Source organism: Mauremys reevesii, linkage group 2, assembly GCF_016161935.1.
Source record: "Mauremys reevesii isolate NIE-2019 linkage group 2, ASM1616193v1, whole genome shotgun sequence".
Lineage (NCBI taxonomy): Eukaryota > Metazoa > Chordata > Testudines > Geoemydidae > Mauremys > Mauremys reevesii.
The window spans coordinates 51,542,478-51,564,950 of NC_052624.1; the positions used below are offsets into that span (position 1 = coordinate 51,542,478).

Here is a 22,473-nt window from a genome sequence, read left to right on the forward strand (position 1 = left end):
TTCCCTGGTGAGTAAGTGGGTGGGTTTTTTTGGACAGGCAAGTAAAATATTTAATTTGTTGTTATGAGAGAGTGAGTGGATTTTTGTGCCTGGTTAGTAAATTTTACTGACAATTATTCATATAAAAATGTGCTGGAAATTAAAAAGAGAAAGTAAACTGAGACACATTAATCCACCTTTGTCTGAGGCAGTCTTATTCAGGTTGCAGACGTTATACATGAGGTAAATGAATTGATAAAGTAGTTCAGCCATAAGAATGTGAAAATTTAGTAAGTGAAGAATGAAAAATAGAAGAAAATTATTATGTATGTGAGAGATCATACAAAAAGACTGCCGGTGCTTAGGCCATACAAAAACTACTATGAAGAAGTCAAAGGGAAAACCATGCTATTTGGAAAACAAGACATAATAATGAGTTCTTTTACTTAATGCAGAATAAGGTGTGTGTCTTTTTCCCAAAATGTCCCTTTCTTTGGGAATTTTGATGTGTTGGAGGAATATTGAGCAGAATGTGATTGCTTCCCAGAGAAACAATATGGAGAGACCGATGCCTACGTTATATATTTAACATATATGTAAGGACTCCCTGCCTGTCTCTTCTGGAATGATCAAATATTCTAGTGAGCTGCTGGGGCAAAAGAGAGGCGAGTGTTTCTTGGAACTGTCCAAACAGCAACCATGCGCACTTCGTAATTACAGAAGGAGACAAAGAGGGCAGGTTTTTATAACTATTTAGTATTAAAATATACCAGTGACCTTATATTTGTTTGTGAACGGGCCTGGAGGGAAAAAAAAACAACAACCTTGGATACACAAAAATAACTTCCATCACTTCAATACAGAAAAATGACAACTCTCCCACCCCATCTAGTGCAGTAATACAATGCTCTAAATGCTTTTTTTATGTGCTTTATTGTAATTGTTACCTGTTGGTACAACACTTGCCATAGGAAGTTGTCCCTTTTTCCCTGGGTTAACTTGCAGAAATGTAAATTCATTTAAAAAAAAAACTTTGGAGATCATTAGAGACTGTTAAAAAGTACATGGAGAATGTATTGCTTTGTTGTATGGCACGAGGTAGCTGTATTAGAGAACAATGAGGTGCTTGCAGTGTTGGTTTATCCTGCGCTGTATTTGCTGGGACCTGCTTCAGAGCTCTTTAACTATGATTATTTTTAAAAAAAAGCAAACAAAAATAATTCATAAACTAATTTGTATATTGGGTAGCACTGACCCTCCGTAACATTTTAAAATATGGTGTCTACTGAAACCTTCAATTGAGGCCTTTAACTAAAACAAATCTTTAACTTCTAAGGTTAGACTTTTCAGTTTGGCTTCAACTTGTTCTCTGAAACTGAGCCATCATTATTTTTACCCACAATTTTGAAAATGTAGTCACTTCTTTGCGTAAATAATGGAATTTAGACTTCTTCGAGTGCTGTCCCTGTGGGTGCTCCACTCTAGGTGACGGTGCGTCCCGGCGCTGTCGATCGGAGATTTTCGGTAGCAGTGCCTGGTTGGGGCGCATGCACCCAGATGATATCTCCCGTCTAGTTGGAATCTTCCTGAGTGCGTGCGCCCCACACCCTCCTCAGTTCCTTCTCAACCGTCCTCGGCTGAAGACGGGACTCGGAGCAGTGCTGCCTTCTCTTCCCTGATCTCTGTAGGAAACATAGAAATAATTATTAATTACTTCCCAGTTGTTTCCCTTCCTTTAGTATAGTTACATAGTTAAAAACAAAAAACCCTCAGGCTTGTCTCCCATTGAGACACTTTCCTCGCCCATCTCCAATTCACAATGCCAGGAGCTTCGGGTTTCAAAAGATGCATCTCCTGTCAGGACTCCATGCCACGGTCAGATGGTCACTCCCAGTGTGTGAAGTGCCTCGGGGACACCCACATCCCCGCAAAGTGCCAACACTGTGCGAGCCTCAAATCAAGAGCTCGTCGTGACAGGGATCTGCGCCTCAAGATCATCATGATGGAGAAATCCCTGCAGCCACTGTCGGAGACGGGAAAAGTGGAACCCGCTCCCACACGCTCCCCAGCCAGATCAGAACCGGTGGGGAGCGTTGCTTCACCCTCCCTGGAGCGGAGGCACGAAGCGCAGAAGTCTCACAAACGAGACTCTAACAAGGATAAGGGGTCTCCGGCGAGATCCCTACCCCCTGTGCTGACAGCAGGAAAGACAGCTGCCTCAGCCTCTTCGAATGCCTCAGCTACTGCTCTGACAGAGCTGAAAGGCAGGGACCAGACTTCCCGCGCTGGGAAGGCACTTACCCGTTCGGTCCCCTCGGCGCCGCAAACGGCTGCGGCACGGACACCTCGCTCCTCTGCGGCACCCAGGCACGCTGCAACACCGGCACCACGTGCCTCGGCACCAGCAACAGCAGCGGTGCCGACAGCGCATTCGGCACCGACACCAAGAACAGCCGCGCTGCTTTCAGCCTGGTCAATTTCAGCGCTGAAAGCAGCCGCGATCCCGCCAGCGCGCTCTGCCTCAGCGACAAAAATAGCTGCGGTGCCGACAGCTCGATCAGCCTCGGCACCGAGAACAGAGTCGGCACCCAGCCACTCTGCTACCCGTGCACTAGCAGCAGACCCCCTGCAGGGGGTGTCCAAGCACAATACAACAGGAGACTCTCTGTCACTCTCGCCTAGTAAACAGCTACAGCAGAGAGTAGACTTAGCTCAGCCTAGAGAGCAGGAACGACAGCTGCTCACTCAAAGTGACCTTTTAGTGCCACCTGAGCCTCACTCTCCACTCCTGGAAGCAGAGGACTCCTTCCTTGACCTGCCACTTTCTCCACCTGAAATGGCTTTCACCGACGGTGACCTTGAACTGCAACAGCAGGCAGAGTTCTCCCCTCCTGCTTCTCCTCCACAGGCACCTTTACCACCTCAGGTCACAGCTCAAGTTCAGCAGCCTCAGTTTCCCTATGCTGCCCCTCCGTGGGTGATGCCTGGGTTCTCCTACCCCATGCCTTGGCCGCAGTGGTACCCGTGGCAGAATCCTCCTATCAATCACCTTCCTTCGGTACCTCAGTCTCCTGCTCCATCCACTTCCAGGGTGCCTGAACCCCCTCCTGAACTGGGGAGCTATGAACCATATCCTGATTCGCCTAATCCTAACTCTCCATCAGCCGCAGATGAAGCCAGCCTCCCTCCACCTCCACAGATCGTGGACGACTGCAAACAGTTCCAAGAACTTTTTCGGAGGGTTGCGATCAGCCAGGATATTCCCTTAGAAGAGGTTCAGGAGAAGCAACACAAACTCCTTAAAATCCTTCAACCGTCTGCACCCTCGAAAATCGCGCTCCCTATAAATGAAGCACTCATGGAGCCAGCTGACACTCTCTGGCAAATCCCAGCTTCTCTGGTACCAACTTGCAAGAAGGCTGAGCGTAAATATTACGTTCCTGCAAAGGACGCAGACTTCCTATTCTCTCATCCACCACCGAACTCCCTTGTCATCGATGCAGTGACACAGAGGACCAAACATTCACAATATCGACCCACCCCTCAGGACAAAGACCTTAGACACCTTGATGTCCTGGGACGCAAGGTTTATACATCCTCTACACTACAGTTCAGGATTGCTAACTACTCTGCCCTCCTCGCCAGTTATGATTTTGATAATTACAATAAGCTTTTTGAATTTGCCTCCTACATACCAGAGGACAGAAGAGCAGACTTCAAATCAATCCTGTCTGAGGGACAATTAATCTCCAGAACAGCCCTACAGGCATCTTTAGACACGGCGGACACAGCAGCCCGTACTACCGCAACTGCTGTGGTTATGCGCAGAACCTCATGGCTCTCTGCATCCGGCATTCCTAAAGAACTCCAGACTAAAGTGGTGGATCTCCCATTTGACAAGGACAAACTTTTCTCCCAAAAAACTGACGAACTCCTCCATACCATGAAGGATTCCAGAGCGACACTGCACACCCTGGGCATTCAACCATCTCTTCCCAAGAGACAGCGATACCAACCCTACCAAAGAACACGTCAGTATTATCGCCCTCAATCTAGACCGTACGACACAACTCGGAATCGTAATAGACCTCCCAAACGCAGACAAAATCAAAACCAAGCCACCACCTTCCGTCCACAGGGCAATAAACAACAGTTTTGAAGCTTTGGTCGAGGGTCTGCACGACCACCCCTTGATTCCACCACTTACTTTCCCATTTGGCCACCGCCTCCAGTATTTCCAACATACCTCGAAATAGTTCAGACCGGTTACTCCATTCCTTTTATTTCCTACCCTCCTACCCATCCCCCTTCCCCGTCCCTCTTCAGGGACCCCTCCCACGAGCAATTACTTCGCACAGAAGTGGCTCACCTTCTGCAATTAGGCGCAGTGGAGCCTGTGCCTCTGCAACACCAGGGGACAGGTTTCTACTCCCATTACTTTCTAACACAGAAAAAGACCGGGGGATGGAGGCCTATATTAGACCTACGCCAACTGAAAAAATTCGTGAGGACACAAAGATTCAAGATGGTCACACTGGGCACAATAATACCCACATTGGATCATGGGGACTGGTTCACAGCCCTCGACCTACAAGACGCTTACTTCCACATATCAATTCATCCAGCTCACAGACGCTTCCTACGATTCAATCGGTCACTTCAATACCAAGTTCTTCCTTTTTTTTCTCTCTCTCTCTCCCAAGAGTTTTTCCAAGACCTTAGCCGTCGTTCGGGCTCACCTCTCCACAAACACACAACACTTTTTTTTCCCCTATCTGATTGATTCTCTCAGAGGCGACTCCCGTGGCGACACACTTCAAGCCACACATCTCACCATCTCCCTCTTTCACAGCCTAGGTCTCCAAATAAACACCCAAAAATCCACCCTGATACCCACGCAACAGATAGAGTTCATTGGAGCTCATCTCGACTCAACCCAGAGCAGGGCCTCGCTCCCATACAACAGATTCCTCACTATCACACAGCTCATACGCACACTATCTACTCGTCCCAGGACACAAGCAAGAATCTGCCTACAGCTCCTTGGTCACATGGCAGCTACCACCTTCGTGGTTCAACATGCCAGGCTACATATGAGATGCCTCCAGGGCTGGCTCAACTCCAATTTCAAACCCAGCAGACATCCCTTAGGGATGCTGCTAACTCCTCCCAATGTTATAACGTCCCTACACTGGTTGACAAGTCCAGAAAACCTCTGTGCAGGGGTTCCCTTCCAGCAACGATCCCCAACGCTCATGCTCACCACGGATGCTTCCCTGATAGGTTGGGGAGCGCATCTAGGAGAACACAAAGCACAAGGTCGATGGTCTCCATCAGAGACGCATCTACATATAAATCTCCTAGAACTCAGAGCAGTGAGGAAAGCATGCCTTCACTTCCTTCCCCTTATAAAGAACAGATATCTGTGAGTTTTAACAGACAACATAGCATGTATGTATTACATAAACAGACAGGGGGGTGCCAGATCACATTCCCTCTGCATGGAAGCCATTCGACTCTGGAATTGGTGCATACAACATAGAATACAGATCATCGCCTCCTATCTACCAGGCTGCCACAACACTACTGCCGATGCACTCAGCAGGCACTTCTCCACAGAACACCCCACAGTACTCCAACACCTTTTCTCCCACTGGGGCACTCCATCAATAGATCTCTTCGCCACGACCCGAAATCGAAAATGCCCCCTGTTTTGCTCCAGGGCGGGACTCGGGACTGCATCCCAAGGGGATGCATTCCTCATTTCATGGAACAGTTACCTCCTGTACGCCTTCCCGCCTATCCCTCTACTACACAGGGTTATTCGGAAGATCGCGGATGACAAGGCCCAGGTCATCCTTATTGCCCCGGCTTGGCCAAGACAGACGTGGTACCCTTACCTTCTCCGCATGTCCTCCCGTCACCCATGGGCTCTCCCCAACAGGCCAGACCTCCTTTACCAGGACAACGGGCGGGTCCTTCATCCCCAACTCCAGAAGCTCCACCTCACGGCCTGGTTCCTTCATGGTTCCAAACCCATGAACTAGCTTGTTCCGAGCAAGTCCTACATGTCCTCCTGCACAGTAGGAGAGACTCCACCCGCAAAACCTACCTTCAGAAGTGGAAGCGCTTCGCTCTTTGGTGCTCTCATAAACATTTAGCACCCAACAATGTGACCCTTCCTAACATTCTAGATTACCTCCTCGAACTAAAACAGGACGGACTTTCGCTTAGCTCCATCAAAGTGCACCTGGCGGCGCTTACCACCTTCCACGAACTATTGGATGGGTACTCACTCTTTACACACCCCACCATTAAACGCTTTCTCTCTGGCCTGCAAAATCTCTACCCTGAAATTCACACAACAGTGGCTACATGGAATCTTAACCTCGTTCTTCATGCTCTCATGAAACCTCCATTTGAGCCCTTGGCTACCTCCTCTGATCTCCATATGTCCATGAAGGTGGCTTTCCTAGTTGCCATAACATCAGCAAGGAGAGTTGGAGAAATAAGTGCCTTGATGGCCCACCCTCCATACACAATCTTCTCCAAAGATAAAGTCACTTTGAGACCGCATCCTCAATTTCTTCCTAAGGTGGTATCGACCTTCCACCTCAACCAACCTATATATTTACCAACTTTCTACCCCAAACCTCACAAAACGCCACAGGACGCAACCCTGCATACTCTCGACGTCAGGCGAGCAATTGCCTTTTATTTAGACAGGACTAAACCATTTCGCAAGTCTCCACGACTCTTTCTTTCAATTGCCGAAAGATCAAAAGGCACGGCTATTTCTAAACAACGCCTATCCAAGTGGATCTCTGACTGCATCAGATCCTGTTACCGTGCGAAGAATCTTCAACCGCCTGAAGGCGTTAGAACTCATTCCACTAGAGCCATGTCGGCATCCATTGCCTTCCTACACAACGTTCCCATTCCCGATATCTGCAAAGCTGCTACATGGTCATCTGAACGCACGTTTGCAAAACACTATGCTTTAACGCAAGACACCACGGCAGACACACTAGTAGGTCATACAGTACTATCTTCAGTACTCCCTGCCGTATCTCCAAAGTCCCACCAACCGTAGTGGGTACTGCTACACATTCACCTAGAGTGGAGCACCCACAGGGACAGCACTCGAAGAAGAAGAGAAAGTTACTCACCTTGCAGTAACTGAGGTTCTTCGAGATGTGTGTCCCTGTGGGTGCTCCACTCCCCACCCTCCTCCCCTCTACTTTGGAGTACTGAGATGACTCTCCACGGTAGAGGAGGAACTGAGGAGGGTGTGGGGCGCACGCACTCAGGAAGATTCCAACTAGACGGGAGATACCATCTGGGTGCATGCGCCCCAACCAGGCACTGCTACCGAAAATCTCCGATCGACAGCGCTGGGACGCACCGTCACCTAGAGTGGAGCACCCACAGGGACACACATCTCGAAGAACCTCAGTTACTGCAAGGTGAGTAACTTTCTCTTTGAGCTACATGAGTTATGGAACAATTAAATATACCTTTTAATTCTGTTTGCAATTCTGGGTGGACATAACTGCTAGTACAATTTTAGCATCCTCTTTTGTTATAAGAAACTGATTTTTTGTAACAAATTGTTGTTTTCATAAACTATATGATAGCTAGTCTAAAAAAGAAACTTTTCAGCTTAAAAAAACAAAAGCAAAATTCCTGTGTGGTCACTTTTTTAAACAAGTTTAAACCTAGCTTCTGTTGATTTAGCTTAAGTCAATTCCTTACTGAATTACACTAAATCAGTATACACAATCTAAAAATCTGTTTGAGTGTACACATATGGGCTTGCATCAATTTAACAAAATTGGTTTTAAACAGCTCTTTAGTTAAACTGATTCAAACTCTGACTGTGTTGCTCTACAAGACCCATCTATATGAAGCATAGAATTGTAGAAATGTAGAGCTGGAAGAGACCTCGAGAAGTCATCAAGTCCAGCCTTCTGCGCTGTGCCAGGACCAAGTAAACCCCTAGATCATCCCTGGCAGGTGTTTGTCCAACTTATTTTTAAAAGTTTTCAATGATGGGGACTCCATGACCTCCATTGGAACCCTATTCCATAGCTTGACTACTCTTATACTTAGAAAGATATTAGGAAAAATTAAATCTTGCAGCAGATTAAGCTCATTACTTTTTGTCCTACCTTCAGTGGACATGGAGAACAGTTGATCCTCGTCCTCTTATATAATAGTCTTTAAGGTATTGGAAGACTATTACCAGGTCGCCCCTCAGTCTTCTTTTCTGAAGACTAACCATGCCCAGTTTTTTCAACCTTTCCTCATACGTCAAGTTTTCTAAACCATTTATCATTTTTGCTGCTCTCCCCTGGACTCTTCCAAATTTGTCCACATTCTTCCTAAATTGTGGTGCCCAGAATTGGACATGGTCCTCCAGTGGGAGACTCACCAGCATTGAGTAGAGAGGGACTGTTACCTTGCTGTGTCTTAAATACAACACTCGTGTTAATACACCCCAGAATCATAATCAGCTTTTTTTGCAGCTGCATCACATGAACGACTCATACTCAGTTTATGGTCCACTATAACCCCAGATCCTTTTCAGCAGTACTACCACCTAGACCAGGCCTGCACAACATGTGGCCCGCGGAGCCTCACTGTGCGGCCCGCCGGGGGCTTCTAAATCCCCCCCACACGGCGCTCTGCGGGCAGTCCAGAGCCCTTTGATTCCCAGCCACGGCAGGGAATCAAAGGGCTCTGGGCTGCCTGCAGGAGCAGGGAGCCCAGAGCCCTTTAAATCTCAGCTGGGGCCGGGAATCAGAAGGCTCTGCGCTGCCCGCAGAGGCAGGGAGCCCAGAGCCCTTTAAATCCCAGCCACGGCCGGGAATCAGAGGGCTCTGGGCTGCCAGCAGCCGCGGGGAGCCCAGAGCCCTTTAAATCTCAGCCGCGGCCGGGAGTCAGAGGGCTCTGGGCTGCCGGCAGCCGTGGGGAGCCCAGAGCCTTTTAAATCCCAGCTGCGGCCGGGAATCAGAGGGCTCTGGGCTGCCTGCAGCCGCGGGGAGCCCAGAGCCCTTTAAATCCCAGCCGTGGCCGGGAATCAGAGGGCTCTGGCCTGCCTGCAGCGGCGGGGAGCCCAGAGCCCTTTAAATCCCAGCCGTGGCTGGGAATCAGAGGGCTCTGGGCTGCCTGCAGCGGCGGGGAGCCCAGAGCCTTTTAAATCCCAGCCTCTGGCCGCTGATTTCCCCCTCCTCAGACCCCTGCCCCAACTGCCCCCCAGGACCCCCACCCCCTATCTAAGCACCACTGCTCCTTGTCCCCCGATTACTCCCTCCTGAGACCTCTGCCTCTAACTGCCCCTTGGCACCTCAGCCCCTATCTAAGCCTCCCTTCTCCTTGTCCCCAACTGCCCCCTCCTGAGACCCCACCCAACTTCCCCCCAGGATCCCACCCCCTACCTGTCCCTTGATAAATCTCCTGGACTCCCATGCCTATCCAATTGCTGCCTGTCCCCTGACTGCCCCTCCGAACCTCTGCCCCGTCCAACCCCCCCTGCTCCCTGTCCCTTGACTGTCCCCGGAACCGCCTACCCCTTCTGCAACCCCCAAACCGCTTACTATGCCACTCAGACCAGCGTGTCTGACTCCGTGTGGCTCCAGACAGTTGCTGCCATGCTCCCCCATGGAGCCCACAGTCCTCTCCCACCCCAAGCACCTGCCTTCCAGATTTGAACACCTCAAAATTCAGGAGTGCTCAAGCTCAGTTTGGGCAGCTTTTACTTCATTTCTCCCAAATCAAATATACTGATCCACTGTAACGTGCTGTAGAAAAAGTAGGATAAAATTGAGCAAGAAATGCTTATTAGGACTGGAATTGCTATTTTCAACAGCCATTGCCTTTTTGTTTGTTTGAAAGGAAGACAGTGATATTGCATTGGCAAATTCCCCATAGAAAGAAAGAGTGGAACAAAAGAATAATAAAGGAACCTCAACTTTTCCTCATTTATGGAGGACAGTCTTATAATATGCATCCAGATATCCTCCAATCACACAAGCTGAAAATTGTTCCACTTTACTGCAGCTCTGTAACCATATGGGAACCAATCCTGTCTGTGTTTTGTGCACATCCAAAATTCCGTCTGAATGACCCGCCCTGGGAGCGAGTTACCAGTGACCCAGGCCTGGGGCGGCAGGAGGTGTGGGGGGGGGCATTGGTGAGGGGGAGCCCAGGGCTGGGGCAGCAGCAGGGTGGAGAGAGGGTACTGGTGGGGAGGAAAGGGGGAAGCCCAGCGCTGGGGTGGCAGGGGGTGTGTGTGGGTGGGGGGAGAGCCCAGGACTGGGGCAGCAGGAGGGTACGGGGGGAGCCCAGGGCTGGGAAGGGGGACAGCCAAATTTTTTTTTGCTTGGGGCAGCAAAAAACCTAGAGCCGGCCCTGCTGGGTTCCCCCAGCCGCCGGAGCCCCGGGCCCTTTAATTTGACCCTGAGGGCTCCCAGCCTCCTCTTTAGCTGGGAGCCCCTGGTTAAGTATCACCTCCCCACCCCCAACCTTCCTTTTTGGCCCACAGCTGTTTTGGTGGGGCGGCGCTGGGGAAGGAGGGTTTGTTTCCGCAGGGCTGGGCGGCCCTGGGGCGGGGTGTTTCCTCGGGCTGGGAGGTTTCGGCCCTCAGCTGTTTTCTTTGGAGGAATGTGGCCCTCGCCACTTTACGAGTTGTGCAGGCCTGACCTAGACAGTTATTCCCCATTTTGTAGTTGTGCAGGTTGGTGTCATCTGCAGATTTTATAAGCATACTCTGTACTCCATTATCCAAGTCATTAATGAAAATATTGAAGATTACCAGACCCAGGACTGACCCCACTAGATGCACTGTCCCAACTTGACAGCAAACCATTGATAACTACCCTTAAAGTAAGGTCTTTAAACCAGTTGTGCACTCACTTTATAGTAAATTTATCTAGACCACATTTTCCAGATTTCGTTACGAGAATGTCATATTGAACTATATCAAAAGCCTAACTAAAATCAAGGTATATCATGTCTACTGCTTCTCCCCATCTACTAGGTCGTAATCCTATCAAAGAAGGAAATTAAGTTGGTTTGGCATGATTTGTTCTTGACAAATCCATGCTGACTATTCCTTATAACCCTATTATCCTCCAGGTGCTCACAAATCGATGTCTAATAATTTACTCCAATATCTTTACATATATTGAAGTTAGTCTCTCTGGTCTGTAATTCCTTGGGTTCTCCTTGTTCCCCTTTTAAAAATAGTACCCTAGGATTATAAAAAAAAATAAAATAAAATGTTTTTTAAAAACCCTAGGATTATTAAAAAATAGTCTGCTAGGATTAATTTAATCAGGCCCTGCTGATTTGAATACATCTAACTTATCTAAATATTCTTTACCTGTTCTTTCCTTTTTCCTATTTTGGCTTGTATTCCTTTCCCTTAGTTGTCAATGTTAATTGTGTTATACATGAAATGTTGGTTTTATGTTCCTCCATATCATTTTTCTAACTAGATTTTCCCTCCCTTCTTTTCCACCCCTTTTTCTTGCTGAAACAGGACATAGCAGATCCTTTTTTTGCTTATTGTAAACAGCATGCAGACCGGTTAGACAGAAAATGGAAACGGAAGAACTACTTGGCTTTACAGTCCTATTGTAAAATGTCCTTGCAGGAAAGAGAGAAACAGCTCTCACCAGAAGCGCAGGTATTGTACCCGTGCCAAAGCTCCATGTGCGTTAATCATCAATGTTAAATGAGAAGAGGGGGGAAGAGGAAGGTGGAATTACGGTGGTTGAAAATGAAATTTGGACTACATTGATGGCATATGGTCAATTAATATGGCAGTGAATTATCTTTAGATTGGATTCCCTAAGAGTGAATGACCCCATAATATAATCCTTGAAAAGGTGTACAAGCAAGCATCTGAATGGAAATAATTCTGATTAGTTTATATAATTTTCTATTATACCAGGGTAATTTATAATTCTTTTTTAATTCCATAGTTGAATTTATTTTACTTCTAATCTTTATTTCAAGATTCTAAAAAAATAAAAATCTGTCAAATCAGTCAGGATTTTAGACATTTTGCTATGTGTATGTTAGAAGAAAGTTCCGCCTTCTCCCTTAGTTATTACAAGGAGCTAGTAGCAAAGCCTACAGTTAAGATTGCCTCAACACTTTATAATATAAGACCCCTATTTTCAGTTGCTTGTATGTTTTAGTCCTTTAGGCTGAAATTTTCCATGCTGTGTGTCTGCCTTAGGGGTGTGTGTGTATAGACCATTTCAGTAAAAGTGATTCAGCTGTTTCTCAGAATGAGGTTAGGGAAAATCTGTTTTGCCCATGCTAAATTATTTCATTAATTTAATTGAGAAGCTCTGGTGCCTCTGTGGTTTGAAGAAGGGACTTGAACTTTAGCAAGTGAGTTGTCCTGGTGTCAATAGGTTTTTTGCTGGCCTCATGAAAATCCACCAAAATTTGAAAATTTATAATCCTCTAAAAAATTTCAGTTTCTGTATACTCAGTGGATGATAGTTTTAAAACACTCAGAAGGTTCCATTTGTACTGGGCATGCCCCAGACCTGGGCTAAGTAGGATTTTACATGCAGTTTTTCCTCCCAACTGTCAGGGGCTGCTGTGACACCAGAGACAAGAACTGAGAGGAGGGAGACTGACTCTGTGCTTCAAGGTCAGGGGGAGCAGAGACTGACTGTGGGGCAGAAAAGTGACTGAGAGAAACTGTAAGGGGATAAGGATGATGGTGGCAGAAGCAAGCTGTGGATCTACATAAAAGTGGCAGAAATGATGGACAAGGGGGGAAAAAAAGGCTCTGTAACCAATGCCTAAATTGTAAAGGTCTTTGCTGTGAATCTCATAGACTGTATGGCCAGAAAGAACCATCATGATCATCTACTCTGACCTCCTGCACATTGCAGGCCACGGAACCTCACCCACCCACTCCTGTAATAGACCTATACTCTCTGGAGGACTTGCTGACATCCTCAAATCATGATTTAAAGATGTCAAGTTATAGCGAATGCACTATTTACACTAGTCTAAAACTGCAAGTGACCCATGCTGCAGAAGAAGGCAAAACCCGCCCCCAGGATCTCTGCCAATCTGACTGCAGGAAAATTCTTTCCTGACCCCAAATATGGCGGTCAGTTGGACTCTGAGCATTTCAACAAGACCCAGCAGCCAGACACCAGGAAAAAATTCCCTATAGTAACTCAGAGTCCTCCCCGGCCATTGGAGTTATTTGCTACTAGCAGTCACAGATAGGCTATATATATATCATTGTAGGCCTGGGTCAAGATTTAAAAAAATGGGTGCCTAAAATTAGGCTCCTAAATCTTTCTTTATGCACCTAAATTAATGGCCTGATTTTCAAGAGAGCTGAGCACCGCCATGTTCAGAAGAGTGAGTGTACAGATTGTTCTCATCCCTGTACCCTAATAGAGATTATAAATGTTTCTTGTTCCTGCCATCATTCTGTTTTTCCAGTCTCTCTAGATTAATGGTGTTAAATTTGTGTTAATTACATGTTCTGTCATGAGGGCTGAATTATCCATTCATTTAGGGGCCCCATTTAGAGGCCATCACTTTAACTAGTGAAGCTAAATATCACATTGAAAGACAAAGACTAATTAAAGAAGTATATGTGTTGGTGAAACTTTCCCCTCCATGCATCCCTCCACGTCTAGCCATTGTTCGTCCTTCTTGTGAATGTTTCCTCTTTTCCCCTACCCACTTGCCCAACTTTGGGCATCCTCAGCCTCTCTCTCTTTTTCTCTCCCTAGTAGCGACAAGGTACTTTGTAGTTTTTACTGCACGGAGCTATACAACTACTAATTGTATAGGGGCCCTACCAAATTCACGGTCCACTTTGATCAATTTCATGGCCAGAGGGTTTTAAAATTGGTTAATTTCATGTTTTCAAATGTTTATATCTGAAATTTTAGTGTTGTAACTGAGGGGGTTCTGACCCAAAAGAGGGTCGTGGGGGGTTGCAAAGCTGTTGTAGGGGGGAGTTGCGGTATTCGCACCCTCTATTTTGCTCTGCCTTCAGAATTGGACACTGAAGGTTGAAGCCGTGGAGCTTCCTGCAGCTGGGAGAGGATCCCGGAGGTGGGTCTGATCTCCGTGCTGCTGGGAGAGCCCCAGCTGGAAGCTTCTAGCTGCTAGGCTGGGCTGGGCTGGGGAGGGACAGGACTCCCTCTTCCCCTGCATGGCTGCTCTGGGGGGTTTGACACCCTGCTCCAGATCATGCTGGTCATAAGCTAGTAAGTTGAACTGCTGAGTTAACTGGTATTCCTCAAGTGTAGCATGTATATACATGTTTTTGCCTCTCTCTCACATGCAAGGGTATCTCATACCATGTGTTGGGGAAGTTGGATTAATACTCTGTAGTCTAACTTCCTCTTCATGCAGGTGAGTATACAAGCTGTAACTGGTACTTAGCTGGATTCATGCCTGTCGTAGTTTTTATGCTAGTTTTATTGTCTTCCACTGCAAAGACATTCTGCAGGCAGTATTTTCCAATTACATGTAACAACTTGATTGTCTGGCGTTGGTCTTCCAGACGTCCAAAATATACAGATGCTGTCAGCAATATAAACAGTGTGCCTCGAGTGCCTCTATTGCTTTTGTTTGTGAATTTCCTTAATGTCAGCTAGTGTATAAAGAGGCATGTGTGGGCAGTGCTATAACTGGGAAAGGAGTTCCTACAAAAGAGGGTTGTAGACTTGGCATACGTGTCAGCCAGCAGGTTTAGATGGGCATTTATGCCGGCAGTACACTCAAATCTTAATCTGTTTTCTGATACCTAAGCCAAGGGTTTTACCCACTTTGTGAGCATAGGCAGTTCCACCTACTTGCCAGCAGATTGCCAGAAGACCACTTACGTTAATAGTCTTGTTGAAGGTGGTATTCCCAGAAAGAAAGTTCTGAATATTACTCCATTTGACTTCACAAACCCAAGGTTAAGAAAATACAGTGCCAGTTAACTATAAATGTCAAAGTAAAATCAAATGATATTCGTACTGTATGTGGTTTTTCCTGTTGAGTTATCACATCCTAAAGCACTGAAAAATGCTGGATTAGATTGTGCATTTTTTCTTATTGAAAATAGTGCCTAGTGTACATGTAGTCTAAAGGAAGGTTAAGTTTACTGGCAAAAGTGATTTGGATTCCATTTTACACCATTTTATTCTGTTTTAATTTTCTGGGAATTTGATTGTAGGCCCGAATCAATGCCAGACTGCAGCAGTATCGTGCCAAGGCAGAATTAGCTCGTACCACCAGGCCTCAGGCATGGGTTCCCCGGGAGAAGCTGCCACGACCACTCACTAGCAGTGCTTCAGCCATACGTAAGCTGATGCGCAAAGCTGAATTAATGGGAATTAGTACAGACATCTTTCCAGTGGACACTTCAGATACCAGTTCCAGTGTGGATGGAAGGAGAAAACATAAGCAACCGGCTCTGACTGCTGATTTTGTGAATTATTATCTTGGTAAGGATGAGAATATGAAATTTAAGTTTCTTAAACCATATAGACCAGGGTTCGGCAACCCGCGGTGAGCTGATTTTTAGGGGCACTCTGCTGCCAGCTGGGGTCCCGGCCGCTGGCCCCGCTCAGCCCACTGCTGGCCTGAATGGATGGAACCCCGGGCCAGCAGCGGGCTGAGCAGGGCCAGTGGCTGGGACCCCGCCTGGCAGGGGCCGGTGGACAGATCCCCAGAACATCTGGGGTTCTGTCCGCCGGCCCCTGTAAATGTAAAATGTATTACTGGCACGTGAAACCTTAAATTAATTAAGACTTGGCACACCACTTCTCAAAGGTTGCCGACCCCTGATATAGACAATGCTCCACACCTATTGATTTTGTGTTATATGATGTTTTGAAGAAAACATTTGACTAATTATAGAAAGAGAGAGGAGAGGGTTTGGTTAAAGTAACAGAGTATGCTCGTGTGTGTGTGTGTGTGTGTGTATTATTTTTTCTTATAATCATTAGAGAAAAAGCTATCATTGCTCATTCAAATGAATGCAGAGTTCACACTCAGTATCTCAATATGCTAAAGTAAGTTCAGGTGCCTTTTTAAACATATCTCTTTTGTGAATTAAATTCCTTCAAACATAAACAGCAGGGAGTATGTTTTTGTTGACAGGCCTGGAAGGGTAGATATTTGTCACCTTTTTTGTCTTGTCCTCTTTGAAGTAAGGTGGAATAGCATCTCTCTCCCCTCTGAACATCCCCTAGCAAAATCTTGGGCGCTGTGTCTTTAGGTCCTCAGTACTCTGCTTCTGTCTTAGAAGGGCATGCTCTTGTGATTGAGGTCAGCTGGTTTAGCTTGAGGTGACCAATCAGTGCACATCACCAAACAGTTATCTCACTCTGACTTTGCCCAGGCAGCAAAAGCATGTGACAGAAGAGCTGGGAGGTTCAAAATTTTTTTAAACAGATTTGATGTGGGTTAACTGCATCTAGAAACTGGAAAAAAAAATAGCAAATTGAAAAAAATCTGTTTTGGTATTTTTTTTTAAAGGGCTAGATTTGAGGAGGTAGACTTGGTGATGCTGCCTTATAATTTTTGTCCCAGTGATTAGGACAGTCACACCACAGACGCACACCGGTATATTCCCCTAGCCCGTGGCCCGGGTAATATCATGCAATGGGGCAGACTCAAGTTCTGATCCCTTCTCCATATCAGCAGAGAGGGGAATTGAATCTGCATTTCCCACATCCTGGGTGAGGGCTCTAATCACTTGATCAAAAGTTATAAGGAGGGTTCTGGCAATCACCTCCATCTCACAACTACCTTTTCTGGCTGTTTTGAGAATGGCACCCAAGTACTGAAAAGAAAAATGGTCCAAAACTACTCACAAATTTGTGTCATATTCAAGAATAGTTTTTGGATAACCAAAACTGCATTTTTTCAAATAAACTATTCATCCAAAAAACTTTTCCCAGCTCTACATGGTGGGAGAGTTCTTGTATTCCATCACTCTCATATATCATTTAACAGGACAGTGGCCTGTAATTTGACCTCTTCTTCCCCCCCCCCCCCCGCCCCACCCCGGTAGTAGTTTTACATTTTAAGATTTTTTTAACTTAGTGCTTAAATGTGTAACACTTGTTCTATGTGGAACACTTAAACAAATGCAACTAAAGCTAGAAAGGACTGGATTTTCTTTAAACAGAGAGAAACATGCGCATGATTCAGATCCAAGAAAATATGGCTGAACAGAAGAATATTAAGGATAAACTAGAAAATGAGCAAGAAAAACTTCATGTGGAATATAACAAGGTGAGAAAAGCAGTGAATACAACTGTGCTAAGCATTGGAGTGTTGTTAACTGATAGAATTTCGCTTTTCAAAGGCATTTCTTAGAGATGTGGAAAACTGCTAATTAAAGGGGGAGTACCAGGATAAAAATGTTACTTAAAATATATCTTACCTTCATATTTTAAATTATCACAACTACAGTGAATTTCTAAAATCTAAGTTGGGTACTGATCCTTCACATAGAGCCTCATTAACAGGGCTTCACATGAGCACAGAGGCCCTTTTGCATGGAACTAGTTGAAAGATTTAGGCCTTACTTTTTACCATTTTTGCTGTTTGTGTGCACTTAGTTTGGACAGTGACCCCTGACTTGCCACTCTCACAGTTTTGTTTTTGGGTAGTTTGACTTTCAGGTTCTCCTCTAGTGGTAGTGTCTGGATTTCCAGCAGTGCAGGAATTGTTACGTGAAATAGTGTACAAAACAAAACAAAACAAAACATGAAAACAGTTGCCCATGCTTTTATCAATATCCAAATTTTGAGCCTTCCCAAAACTTTTTTTATGGGGAGCAACAGATGATAACATTGCCTCAAAGAAGTGCTGCTATAATGAATGTGTGTGAAGCAAGCCATGGTATGTGGAGGAGTTAGTGTTGATTAAAAATTGTCTTATCACTTTTTGAAGTTTTCTGTTTTGAAACAGAAAAAATATACATAATAACCCATTAAAATTATTTTTTGTGCAGGATTATATAATACTGATGCTTGCTGAATTCAGCAGGTTAGAATTTATCCAAAGTGGTTTAAACACTTTTTAAATGCAAACAAATGTTAACATCTGCTTGTTGTATTGTCCAAGAATAATAAGAGAGGAATGAAGACAACGATTAACAAAATTACTAGGTTGTACATACAGTATTATAGCTGGCAATTACTTTTGGGAATACTGTCTTCTGCTTTGGTGTTCTTTTAAATTAGCGAAATAAGTGAGGCTTGGTTTTTTAAGAGTGTGTGGGTTTTTTTGGTGGTGAAGGAACAAAACTTGATTCCCTATATAAAACATTTGCCATAACTTCATAGCTAGAAATAGTGTAGTACAATTTGTATGATGCATTAGTATACTTTAATTTTGCTTTCCGATTGTGATTTTGGAACCTAATTGTCATGCTGAATTACTTCAGATCCTCTTTTACAAAACAGATGGCTGCCCAACTTTCTTCTTAGCGCTGTTACATGCCTGAATAACTGCACTGATCTCTGATGTATTGACATGACTATTGAGTTTCATTGTGTTTTTAATTATGTAATTTATAAAAGTTACAGGTAAAGAGTTCTCAGATAATAGATGCTAAATAATTTCAGTAAATGAACTTTAAAAGAGTTTTTCAATTTTTTATTTTCAGCTGTGTGAGTCCTTGGAAGAGCTACAAAATATGAATGGAAAGCTACGAAACGAAGGGCAAGGAATATGGACTCTACTGGGTAGAATCATTGGGCAGGTTGGCTTTTCTTTCCCCCCCCTCTTTTGCACCATATAGGTGCACATGATTTTCAGAGAATAGGTTTTGTTATTTTGTATTTGTCACCTTTGCATACTCTGGGGTTAATGATTTCTGATTGAAATATATCTAAAGCTCTGCAAGCAGCCTACTGGGAACCTGTAGCTTAATTTTGTTGTTATAATAGCTATCTTGCTTGCAAAATTCTTTCATTTGCTGTAACTGATTGACCTGTCATTTGTGATAAAGCTAAACCTGAAGCATGAGTTAATCCCACCGTATTCCCCTCCACTTTTTCTTTAGCAGTTGTAGGTTTCAAATACGGTAGAATGGTTCCTTGGGTTTGTATTGACTGTTTATGACCATTTTATAAACTGTACATCTCTAAAACCACACATCACTTTCAACAATGTTTTTTAAGTTATGCAGCTAAAAAGATGTAACCTTTCTTAGAAATAGTGAGTATATTATATCAGTGATATGGGAACGTGTGATTATTTCTTGATGCTACCAGTGACCATGTTGTCCATTACAAGGAAGGAGGTACATTTCATGCTTCAGTATGCTCATACATTCATTGAATTAAGAGAAAAGGTGAACAGATACATGGATCATGTTCATGAAACCCCATATATGTAATATGGCAATGTGTCATTTATCTATCAGTAGAGAACATGAAGCTATTTCCAGTCATATTTTTAAAGAAGATTGAGAACACTTGTTCAGTACATGTGTTCTTTTTCACACTGAAAACTGTATCTGTCAGCATGTGGATGGCTGTGTTTCTGAAATAGTGAATCATTTCATTGGTCTTTTATGTAATATCTCCCATACCCCCCTAAAAGGCTCAGACCTGGCAGGCACACAAGGAAGACAGCAGTCTTTTTCAAGATGTAATGTATTGAACATTGACATGCCATACTAATTATAAAGGTGCTTTTGGGAATTGTGCAGAATAAATATTGTAATGAGACAGTATTTTAAGAGGATGAGAATAAAAAAGACATCACCTAATTAGGTCCTGTGTCAGAAATTTTTGTGATGGCCTTTGGTACTTCTGTGTTTGTATTACTGTACTTAAAATGAAATTTGCCCATGATGTCTGCAATAATGCTTGTGGTTTAATCATATTGGTTACCCACGCCAAGCTGGCTGAATTTTTTTTCACCTACTTGTCTTATACAAAAATCTCGCTTTGTTAGAGAGTATCTCAAGGAGAACTTGGTCAGTCTGGAACAAGATTTCACTTTTTAAAAATAGTTTTAAAAAAAGTTCACAAATGTATTTCCCAGTGCAAACATTAATAAATTAAAAAAAAAAAAAGAAAGTAAGTAGAAGTAAAATTCATTTGCACAGCTTGCATGACACCTTTTTCCAGTTGGTTGAACAGATGCAGGCCCACAGGGCCGCCAAGAAATGACTTTGATAGATGGTTGCTGTCTGAGAAGCTTTCGTACTGCAGATTAGTAGAAACCCGAAGAGAATCTCGTCTGCTTTGTGGAGGGTTTGGTCCAATAAGATAATTTTTCTAATTAACCTATGGAGCACCAGTATAACAGGGAGGCTGAGGAAAATAAACTGCCTCAATATTCTTTTGTCAAGTGTAATGGGTTTTCTTTCTCTCTCTCTCTCTCTCAAAGGTTGGGGGGGGGAAAGTTAAAAGCCAGGACTTTAGTGTTTGCATTTTTTTGTTTTAGTTTTACGTTGAAAAATGTGACACTAATTCTGTGAAAAACAAAATTTGTTTTGAGACAAAATAAATACTGTAGTTGCTCTTTCCTATGAAGTAGTTTAGAAAGGAGTTTTCCCCTCATAATAGTAGTATCCTGAGTTTGACCAAATTTAACTGGCTGTGGAATAGCAAATGGGAATGGTATACTTAGATTCTTCCCCAAAAAACTTATATATAAACTGCATTTCTTCAAATCCAATAGAAATTGAACATACCAGCAATTTTACGAGCACCCAAGGAGAGAAAACCAAGTAAAAAGGAAGGAGGAACACAAAAGACGTCCACGCTTCCAGCAGTACTTTATAGGCAAGTAATGCAGTCTTGGTAGACTAGGAATGACATAGTATGGAGAGTGTTGATAAATATATATAATTATAGTGTTTATTTACACAAAAATTGAAGAAAATGCCTCCCCCACATCTTACTTACTATTTGCTGCCATCAGAGGTATGTTTATCTCCAAGCTAAGAAGCTGAGTGATTTCTTTATTTTGGCGCACACATTGACAGGGCTTTCTCTTTTAATAGACAGCAGTGCTTTAAAAGAAAATGGCTTCTACATCTGAAATATTGGAATCGGTTGCATCTGTAATGCGGAAATTTTAAATCCATGCTATTGTCTTTTGAATTTAGTAGTCTATACTGTTGTGAGGATTTTGGTATGAACAATATTATGTATTCAGCAGTATAGTGTTAAACATACTTGCCATTTGAGGATATTTACTCTTCCAGTTAATGGGTCAGCAAGCTGCTTTTGAACAGATTTGTTTTTACTTTCTTTCTTTCTTTCTGTGATTAAGAAGTACAAAATTAATCTTTTTGAGACTATTAAACTAGAATGCCAATATTGGTACAGTAGCTCAATTTAAAAAGTGAACTCTGATTTATTTTGTGTTTGTACATTATCCAGCATGATGAGACTTCAGTCCTGTCTTTCAGTGTTATTGAAATAGATAAATGATTAGTAGTAGTAATAATATTCTACTTAGCTAGCGAATACTATTCTTTGTCCCAGCGTGGTGATCTTCTTCTCCTCCCCCCCCCCACTCATGTATAACTGCAGTTCTACAGTACTTGAATATGAAATTTAAGGAAAATGTTAGACGATGAGATATCACCTAGTTTTAAAGGATGCTTAGTAATAAACATTTTCACAAGTAATCACGTAGTTAAATTTTAAACGAATACTGTGAAAACTATATGATGTCATTAACATATATTTGCATACTTGCACTTTGTATTGTCACTAAGAAATACGGTACTGTATAGTATATGCTTTGCCATCTCAAATGTAATTGTAATGCTTTTTTTGGCTGCATTTATTCAAAGTTGTGGAATTTGTAAGAAGAACCATGATCAGCACCTCCTCTTACTGTGTGATACCTGTAAACTACATTATCATCTCGGCTGTCTGGACCCTCCTCTTACAAGAATGCCAAGGAAGACTAAAAACAGTTATTGGTAAGTAAGAATATTGTTAGTTAGTTATCTTCTGCCATTTCCATGCACTCCAAGTAAAACTTAAATGTGAAAAGGGTTGTAAATGTTGAGTATTTAGGCACTGCCAAATACTGCTTAAACTAGACTATCTTGATTTCAAGTTTCTTTCCCTAGTCATTATTACTATTAAAAATTAAGTTATGTGGTTAAGATCGGTCTTTATTCTGACTTCACTTTCATCACTTATGTTTTCATGGAAGGGTAGGGGAATTGGGTTATGCTCATTTACAATATTGACATTTCACTCAACTTGTCAGGCGAGGCACTATAGTCCACATCTCTGAAATGTGAATTTTATTTATAGAGATTTGCTAAACTCATGATCATTGAAGACAGTTCTTGATTGTTAATCTGAAATGTTTATATTTAATAGATAATTCAAGCTAAATAATTCTCTGTTAAAATACAAATAAGTGTGATTAGATTACAAACTTAATTTAAAGTACAATTTAAGTACTTGTATTGGGCAATGTGCATTGGAACTTCTA

The 22,473-nt window shown here is 43.6% G+C and overlaps 1 protein-coding gene across 9 annotated transcripts in view; it reads left to right on the forward strand.

Moving 5' to 3' along the window:
- Window positions 1-22,473, forward strand: part of PHF14 (PHD finger protein 14) — a 288,520-nt gene that overhangs the window by 72,702 nt on the left and 193,345 nt on the right. For all 9 annotated transcript variants that reach the window (XR_005593828.1, XR_005593827.1, XM_039523434.1 and 6 more), the window contains exons 8-13: window positions 11,525-11,671; window positions 15,209-15,479; window positions 17,171-17,277; window positions 18,659-18,754; window positions 20,689-20,792; window positions 21,815-21,946. Coding sequence is in view for 7 of the 9 variants with exons in the window: in XM_039523434.1 (XP_039379368.1) it covers window positions 11,525-11,671; window positions 15,209-15,479; window positions 17,171-17,277; window positions 18,659-18,754; window positions 20,689-20,792; window positions 21,815-21,946 (857 nt within the window). In the remaining 2 variants the exon portion in view is untranslated. The remainder of the gene's footprint in view (window positions 1-11,524; window positions 11,672-15,208; window positions 15,480-17,170; window positions 17,278-18,658; window positions 18,755-20,688; window positions 20,793-21,814; window positions 21,947-22,473) is intronic.